The sequence below is a fragment of the Helianthus annuus genome, chromosome 3 (assembly GCF_002127325.2).
Source record: "Helianthus annuus cultivar XRQ/B chromosome 3, HanXRQr2.0-SUNRISE, whole genome shotgun sequence".
In the NCBI taxonomy this organism is placed as follows: Eukaryota; Viridiplantae; Streptophyta; class Magnoliopsida; order Asterales; family Asteraceae; genus Helianthus; species Helianthus annuus.
Window position 1 is genome coordinate 145,673,635 of NC_035435.2, and position 9,253 is coordinate 145,682,887.

At 36.4% G+C, this 9,253-nt stretch overlaps 1 protein-coding gene across 1 annotated transcript; it reads right to left on the reverse strand.

The window, feature by feature from the left end:
- Positions 1-883: 883 nt before the first annotated feature.
- Positions 884-8,849, reverse strand: LOC110901162 (beta-fructofuranosidase, insoluble isoenzyme CWINV1). The gene is made up of 6 exons (XM_022148007.2): positions 8,786-8,849; positions 2,755-3,614; positions 2,103-2,261; positions 1,605-1,843; positions 1,394-1,484; positions 884-1,288 (listed from the first exon to the last, which is right to left on the reverse strand). Exons 1-6 carry the CDS (start codon positions 8,847-8,849, stop codon positions 1,109-1,111), a joined length of 1,593 nt encoding a protein of 530 aa, XP_022003699.1. The 3' UTR covers positions 884-1,108.
- Between the last annotated feature and the right edge of the window lie 404 nt (positions 8,850-9,253).

A 9,253-nucleotide genomic window follows, 5' to 3' on the forward strand; every position in this document is an offset into this window, starting at 1 on the left:
TATCGACTGGAAGGAGTTGGTAAAAAAGATCAATGGAGTCAATATGGGAGGTCGTAAGCTGAAAGTAAACGTTGCCAAATTTGCGGTCGAGAACAATGGTATCGATAGGGAGCCGGAGAGAAGAATGAACAATGATGGGGAGTCGGAGAGGTTGAAAACGACTGAGGGCCAAGGTGTTGGTTCCTTTCGTCATGATGGACCGGAGTCCTTTGGTTTGAGGGGGGTAGGTCGTATAGGGATGTGGTCGGACATGGTGCGTCGGCGTCGGAGATCAGAACGGAAGGTAGTTCGTCGAAAAGGGTGGTGGTGGTTCCCGAAGCGGTTAGTGGGTGTGTGGAATTACACCGTAGAGCAGTTGTTGGCCGTACGGTGGATTTGGACACGCTCGTTTTTTTATCGCCTTTTGAGGATTGGTATGGTCGTGAAAATTCAATAATTAGGTGGGCATTTTGTTTGTGAGCTTGTGTTTGGCCCGTTGTCTTTTTTAGGCCCATTTCGAATTTCTGTCTCTATTTATGTGTTGCTCTAGTCATTTGAACAATCAGACTTGAATTTTGAAACTACTCAATTTTTCACTTCAAATTCCGTGCCCTTTGGGTTGCAATTTGGGGGTCGGGGAAGAACAACACGGGTATTCGTAGAATCAACGTGTTTGATCTTCATTATCGTACTACGCACTACATCAATTGTTTTGTGCATTGCAACCGCAAACGTTTAAAAGATGTTTTTTCGGCAGTGAACATCATAAAGATAATTTTGCACGACTGCTTTCAAAAGATAAAATCACATTGAGGGAAATTGTAATACATATTTTAATGACATTTATTGTTGACAAGTTAAATAAAGTTTATTTTTACATCAGTTTTTTTGTGCCCCGTGACTAAAAATGTTGGATTCTTCACTGATCATGCCCAGAATATGAGCCTTGTAATCATGCATACATAGCAACCAACTATCAATATCAAAACCAAATTTTCATTGAAAAATTTTCCGTAACACACTTTGGTCCTCGATTCGTGCTTTAGCGCTATCGAGTTTTAACTAATGGATCTGAGACACTATACATGGGTTCGTTTATTTAATAGGCTTTCTTCTTTTCCTTACGGAATTAGACAATTTGAGCTTTCTTCATACTCCAAGCACTTAAACTTGAGATACTCAAACTCTTAGTGCCATTGTTGAATGCATAAAGATGTGCTTGTTCTCCAACTGCCAGTACTGGATAAACTCTTGATGTAATGCAAGCCAACCCTTCTCCACCAAAGCTTTCTACAATGGAGTGATCTATCTATAAATCAAAAAAAAAAATGATTAAAAAGAAAAAGTGCGTCCTCTAAATGCACATATAATCATACAAAATATATATATATTTGTAAACTAGTAATAAAAATACCAAGGTTCTCAAGGAGATCTTTGCGTATCGAGGATCAAGTGCAAGAAAAGCTCCATAGATGGGTTTGTCGATAAATGGTTTTAAAGACGACCTATTTTAAGAGGAAACAACAATGTAAATGCAGCATTAAGTGGCTTTGTAGCTATTATAATTTCTGTAGTCACATTTGAATCACTTTTTATTTATAAAAATAAATAGTTTTGGACAAAACCTGCTTGGGTCAGCACACATGAGCACTCGGAAACTGTTAGCAATTCTAAAGACACGAAAGAAGACCGCAGTGTGTTCAGTAAGGTTCTTCGAAGCCAAAACCAGCAAACCGAAAGGCCCAAATTTGCCATCTGTTGTAGTATTTTTTTGTGTACAAAGAATTTGGGGATCAACTACTTCAGCACTCAACACCTCAGCATGTTTGAGATTTGAGACTCTAAATGTGATTTCTACATCAGCCTACAACAAGAGGTAAATTATCTGTCATGGAAATTTGTGTAACCCGTTGACTATGAGGTCAAATGAACTTCATCTCAGCCGCAGAGCTAATATAGTGTAAATGATTTTTGGTCTGTTTAATGTTAATTAAGCGGATATACATGGTACAAGCTATACTGATAATCTAATTAGTAACTAAAACCGTATTTATTTTCTCTGTGTAAAGTAGTTTGACTTTGAAGTCAAATAACTGAATAAGTACAAGATTAGATTTAGTCACCTGTGAAGCTGTGATACCAGAAATTTCAATCATGGACCTGCCCTTGAGTCTTTTATTCTTGAAATGCACTTTTCGTGTTCGTAGTTTCTCTAGTTCCTGGACAGGCCACTGCACCAACTGATCTTCATTTTTACTAAGCCAGATGCTCCTAGGAATCGTCTGAAAACATGTTATTAATTACATATATAGACTGTGTCTAAAATTAAAATAAACGGGTGATTTAGATTGTGTTTTATCTCCAATGGTTATGCTAAAAGATTAAACTATAAAGGAAACAATTCAAATGGGTTGAACACGTGACACATGTTGAAAGTTATTCAAAGTAGTGTATAACCACCTAAACCGCCTTATTAAAGAATGCTACATTATGAATATAGTCATAATATAGATTTTATAATAATATCAATCATCATTAGATTAAAGAAACAGATAAAAAAGGTATGCTTTTCAGCCCAGCCCACCCCAAAACATACCTTTTTTATAAAAGAAACAGATAAAGCCCACCCCAAAACATACCTTTTTTATAAAAGAAACAAATAAAAAAAGATATGCTTTTCAGCCCAGCCCAGGCCACCCCAAAACATACCTTTTTATAATCGTCACTAAATTAGACACACCCCAAATGGCAAGATAAACAAGTCTAGATTATTACCTGAAGGCCAGACCAACCTTTTTCGATAGCATCTGGTGCAGTATCACTTTCACTAACCCATGACCATAATATCCTTCTCTTCTTCTCACCATCATAAAACGACTTTGAAGTATAAAACTTCCCATAATCATACCGTAACCACTCTTTACTCTTCATGAAGTCAGCATCAACATCGTAGCGGTCACTTTCTGGATCATATTTTCCCAGTATATAATAATCCTGGTCATTAAAACTAGCTTTAAGAACATGCTTAATGTCCTTCCCTTGAACGGATATAACTGATGTATCAAGCCCGCTTTTCCCACTAGAAATAACAGGATAAAACTCAGGACATTCCCAAAATGTTGTTATGTTAGAAAGGGGAAACGGGCTCAGAGACCTATTCCAACTGCGAAAATCCTTACTTTTGTAAAGAATAGCTGCTCCTTGATGATCAATCCGAGTTCCAATCACAACCCTCCATTCTCCATCCGCACCCATCCAACCAGTTGATGGATCTCTATAAAAGGATGGGTCAATTTCATCTGGAGGACTCAATATTGGGTTAAGTGGCCATTTTACCCATTCTTTTAGTAGCGGGTCCGATATGTTTTTGGGAAATGCCAAATTTTGCACTTGGTGTAATTTGGCATCAACACCTGTGTATAGGATCGCCGGTTCACCATTTGGTAGTATCGTTGCCGAACCAGAAAAGCACCCATTGATATCGTAATGCTCGTTTGGTACAAGAGCAATATCAAGATGAACCCAGTTGATAAGATCATGTGATATGGCATGACCCCATGACATGTTACCCCATAGTGGACCATATGGATTGTGTTGATAGAAAAAATGGTAGACCCCCTTGTAATACATTGGTCCTGCGTTATCAATAACAAACCAAATGCACCAAATGTTTTATGTGTCATATTTCATTAATAAAAGGCAAATGGTCCATCAAGATTCAAGAATGACTTTTTTTAGAAACAAGTACTTTTCATAGAATGTGTTTACATAAGATATAATTTTTAAATTTTTCACAAATGGGTATGCCAGTCCATGAGAGTGACATCTCCATGTCTTTTTTTTCTTTCTTTTTCAGTTTTTAAGCATTTAATCTTGTTTTTTTTTTCCTAATAACATGTAATATCAATATTTTCAAAAACTCCAAAGACACATATTTTTATTACGTATCCATATAAGTTATATTGAACGCCAAATTGTATTAAAAAAAACGCATTTTCTGATATTACGAGACTAAAAATTATTTTGAATAAATTATATAGAACTTATATTGAAACATAGATTAAAAATATAAAACAAATCTGTGTATTTAGATTTTTAAAAATATCGCATATTAGATGTTAATATTATTAGGAAAAAAACGGTATCAAATGAAAAATGCAAAAAGAAAAATTTAAATAAAGACTTATAGATGTCACCTTTAAGTGTGGCAGCCCCATTTTTCAAAAAAGTTTTAAAATGATACCCCATGTAATCAAAAAAGAGTACCTATTTATTTTTAGAAAACAAAATCTAAACCAATGTGAAGTGTATAAAAGATTGTGGGTTTACCATTAGGATCTGCAAATTCCAACAGCAACCATTTGAACATGCATGTAAATAGATCAAACATTAGACCAAGGAAAGATAATTAATGAAACAAAACACATATGTTAATCCACTATATATAACATAAACTAGCAAAAAGTACAAAAACAGGGAATCCACCAAAAAAAACTGTACCATTCATCCAGTTTTTGGTAGGCTGGAAGTGATATGCTGTCCGGTAAGGCTCTGAAACATTCAGTAGCCGTGTATGGTTCCTGAAAGCTTCAACATGGACTCCATTAAAAATCAGGAAACAACACAAAGAAAACACATAAAAACCATATATCTTTATCGGAATATTCAGAGATGATAGTTTAGTTTTGAAAAGCATCGTGAAATGCAAACTGTGTGCAGTTGGACAAGTGTTGTAGGCTTTATATAGGTACGTGAGCATCAGAAGACTTCCAAGAATCGATATAATCTATTTAATCTATTGGTTCAGAGAAAATAAGCATTAAATTACTAAATTACTGATAGGTGTGATAATGACTTAAACAACATTGAAATCTCATATTAATAATTTAACTAAAAAAATGTTATTCCATAAAAATATATAATTTTCCTTTAATTAGATTTCCTTAAAAATATATGGATAAGGGATATAATAGCATTCACTTTTGAATCTTTATTCTTATCCTTATCTTAAAATCATAAGGAAATTATATAAATGTTCACTTTTTTTCTATATGGGTTTTCTTATCTTTATTTTTCACCCATAAGATTTGAAGGAAAGGTGTAATCAATCTATATATTTATCGACTCACTAATCTCCTAAGCTATGTGGTGTGGTGATTTTCCTAATCACTACCACCACCCTCCACATCATTCTTACATCACTTCACCCTCATCAACAATCCTTATCCACCACCCTATATGATGTGGTTATGATCCACTTCCTATTTTTTAATATATTTTTATTTAAAACTTATTGAATTTAATTTATTTTTATAAACAACAAATAAAACTAAATAAATTTATTTAATAACTAAAATAATAAAAGTACACGGCATTAAAATAGTGAAATTCTAGTACATGTTAAACGTATTTAAACTGCAATTTATGAATAATAATGAAAAGATAACTACTCGTCACTGTTGACCCGACCCAATTACCAAACGTGATCAATCAATTCCGAACGAAGATGGTTATGCGTAGCCTCATTGTATAATGCCCACGTGTTTAGGGGTGATCCAAACCGTGTTCCCCATACCCTTCAGTCTTATAATTTTTTTGTGAGTGGAAGAGGGAGAAAGAATAGTAAAAAATGATTACATGAGTATTATTTAATTCAATATAGATAGATAAAAAAATCAGATATTAGAGGTTATTTGAGAATCTTTAAATGGCTAAGATAAATGTGCTTTTTAGTTAAATTATAAGGATATGGATAAGAACTCGGATGTTAATGCTCTTAGTAGTGTTTTTAAGTAGTTTTCTTAAATTTCATGAGTTGAGTAAGCATAAGGAATGAGATCATCTGAATGCTCTAACAAATAGTAAAACTCTTTAGCTTGTATTTGGGCTGAGATGGACAAGGATGCCAAGGACTACATTGTGGAGTAACGCATTTAGAGAAGGTGTTTGTAGGGACGTGCGAGGGTATGTTGGTAAATGTGGGGCCTGCAACCAAATTAAAAAAAAAACTTTTTAAAACAACACTCCAAGTGTAACATTTTTTCAATTTTCATTTCCTATAAAATAATCTTTTTAAGACAACACACCAAGTGTAAGTGTAATGAAGAGTGGTCTAATTCTGAGGAGTTCGTTGAAGACAGTCTCTCGCCGGAAAAATAAGTATATGCCGCCGGAAAATCCCTCAGTTGAGCCAGAGAAGGAAACGTCGCAGCCTAGGGTTTCCCAACACAAATAAGATGAAAGGGTACATAGGGAAACGTTGGGCCATGGTGAATTAGGGTTGCATGGGGAAAAGATGAATCATCATGGAGGTCAGGATTCGAATGAACCATACGTGTTTTGGAAAAAGGTAGGGACAATGTGTCAAGGTTTATTTCATTCGAATGGGCCAACATTTTAAATTGGCCCGAGGGATCTTTTAACGGAAGGGAAGAAGACAAAAATTATGGGCCAGTTATTAAAGACGAGATGGCCTTGCGGATTGTTGATGCACTTTTGTGTCCGTCACTAGTCTTGTAATTACGATTTATTTTGTATGGTCTTTTATCGTTTATCGAGTCTGTATTTGCCGTCGACCAAGTTGGATATCCTCCTATCCGCTTGTGTCCGACTTGTTTGTCTCCTTTTGTTATGTAATGGTCTATGAACAATGCATGTTGCATGTAAGGGTATTTCTATCTTTATGTGTGTTTCTTTGTGGTTTGCTGCAACTGTCTGTTTGCAGCAAACATAACACATTTTGCAGCCTTCGACGAAACACTTTGTGTTTCGTCGAACACAGGATGGCGAAACAGGCTCTTGTCCATTTCACTGTGTTTCGTCGTGGTCTGCGATGAAACAAACTTGTTTCGTCGGCCTTTGGGCTTCTTCAGGCCCAAGTATATGGACCTTTGTGTTTCGTCGAGCCCATGTTAGTTTCGTCGATGCCTTGAGCCCAGGTTGCTATAAATACACATTTTGTTTCATTTAGAACTTAGAGATGAGAGCATACCCTAAAAGTCATTCTGTCTAGACTGTGTTTGTATCAGTTGGCATTCTCATCCAGTTTAATCAAACGATTGTGTTTCTTTGGTTAAACCATTGTTGTTACTGCTTTCTATGTTTGATTTGGCTTAGTTACGTGGATTCCGCACACGTGACTTTGTTTTCTATAAACAAGGATTTGGTTGTGTAAATCGATCCTCCAATTTCGGGACCTACAAGTGGTATTAGAGCACTAGGCTCTTATCCTTGTTTAAGATCAAACATAGTTCGGTTTTTATCAAGTATTTGTGGTTGATTTTCAGAAAAGTTGTTCTTGAAAACTCATAATTTCCGGAAAATTTCTTAAAATCTGCTTAAATATGGTTGCTTATTAAAGAGTTTTGTTAAAAACCTTGTTAGATTGATTGTTCTTGTGAAAAACCGGGTTTTTATTGAAAGTCTTGTGCAATTTCATGTTTCGGAAAATTTGACGGTGACCGGAAAATTCATAATTTCTGGGTTTGTTCTTCATATATTCAAGAAATATTCAAGGTGTTCTTGAATATTCATTGAATTTAGATTTAAAGTTAAAACTGATAAGAATTTAAATGAATTAAAAATCGTTAACCATACTTGGTTGGTGGTCTAAGCATGGTGTGAGTCGACAAAGTCGTGGGCTTCGTCTGTTTGAGGATAAGATTTCACCTACTTCACCAACTCTCTGGTTACTTTATCCATGAATCAGGTTAACGACGAAACAAGCAATCGACGAAACAAAAGCGTTTCGCCGATAACAATCTTCGACGAAACACAAAGTGTTTCACCGTAATCCATCGACGAAACACATTGCATTTCGTCGTAAGTGATTTCGACGAAACAGAATTTGTTTCGTGGGAAGTGTTTCGTCGTGTGTGGTGTCATTTTTAAACAGAAGGTTTGCAAAAGTGTTATAACATTGTGTTTTCGGGTATTTGATCAGGTATTCTACTTGTATACATCGAAGATGAGTTGCACAAGTCCGTGGGATTGGAGTACGGACCCACAACCAGATCAAGATCAAACTTCCGCAGGCGCGTGGGCAAGGAGTATGTTGCCTCAACCATCTATCAGTGCAAGTCAATGGGCATTAGTGTCGAATCAGAATCAAAGTATTCAAAATCTTCTGCTTAGCGAGAGTGAAACGGGCAGCAACAATCGCCCACCAAAGTTGAATCACATGAACGACTTTCCATCATGGAAAGGTCGCTTTCACACATATGTTCAAGGGCAAAGCACCGAACTTTGGACATGTTTCATTAACCCATGCAACCCTGCCCTCGAAGTAGCAGCATCAACGGCAGCGGGTTTTACTAACATGCTTGAAGATGACAAGAAATCCTGTGACTTAGAGAAAAAGGCATTTGCTTTTCTTACACAAGCGCTTAACAAGGAAATCTATCATCAATTCTCTTATTGTAAAGACACGAAAACATTGTGGGATGCCTTAGTAGCGAGAGGAGAAGGCAATGCAGCTACTCGAAAGTCTCGCCATGATCTGTTAAAGAAAGAGTTTGAATCATTTCAGTTCTTGGAAAATGAAACCCTAAATGATATGACTACACGTTTTTATCATTTGATTAGTGAAATGTTTGCTTATGGGGTTTTGGCAACTCAACAGGAAATGGTTGCTAGGTTTGCTGATGCTTTACCTCCAAAATGGAGTTTGTTCATTGAGTTGCTGAAGCATACGGGTACTCTAGATACGGTCAATATCTATGAATTCATTCAGAAGTTGGAACACAAGAATGATGAAGAAATCCGGAAAGCTAAACGAGCTCCTGCTCCTCAAAATACAGTAATGTACCTTCCAGGATTCGACTCTTTGGCCAGATCCAGTGCAGCTCATCAACCAAAACTGCAAACGGCATTTGTGTCCAATACAAGTTCCTTTCCATTTCGTCAGTCAGCTCCTACTCCGGCTTTCGATCCAAGAGCTTATATTCCAACACCTCAACCTCCACCCCCAGTCAATACTACTCAACCTCAGTTCGATCTGAGGGCCTACATTCCTGTTCCATCACAACCACAAGTTCAACCACAACAGCAAGCTCATTATACCAACAATCCTCCACCATTAAACCCTAACACAGTCAGAGTCGATACTTCAAACCTCTCACAAGTTAGCAATGAAGTAGCAAAGGAGCATATGGAACTCATTAATACAATGGTCAGTGCTTACTGCGGTTTGGTCGCAGGTCAAATTGGAAACATCAATATGACCAATGAAGATTATCAACAGATCGACCGTGATGAAATGGAGTTAATGGATATC

What these genes read in the sequence shown, in the direction of transcription:
- LOC110901162 (XM_022148007.2), bottom strand. Translation starts at nt 8,849, where the DNA reads ATGCCGTTTGCAGTTTTGGTTGATGAGCTGCACTGGATCTGGCCAAAG. An exon ending in CTGGTATCACAGCTTCACAG is followed by an intron (nt 1,844 to 2,102) that starts GTGACTAAATCT and finishes CTCTTGTTGTAG; the next exon opens with GCTGATGTAGAAATCACATT. An exon ending in ATGTGTGCTGACCCAAGCAG is followed by an intron (nt 1,485 to 1,604) that starts GTTTTGTCCAAA and finishes CTCTTAAAATAG; the next exon opens with GTCGTCTTTAAAACCATTTA.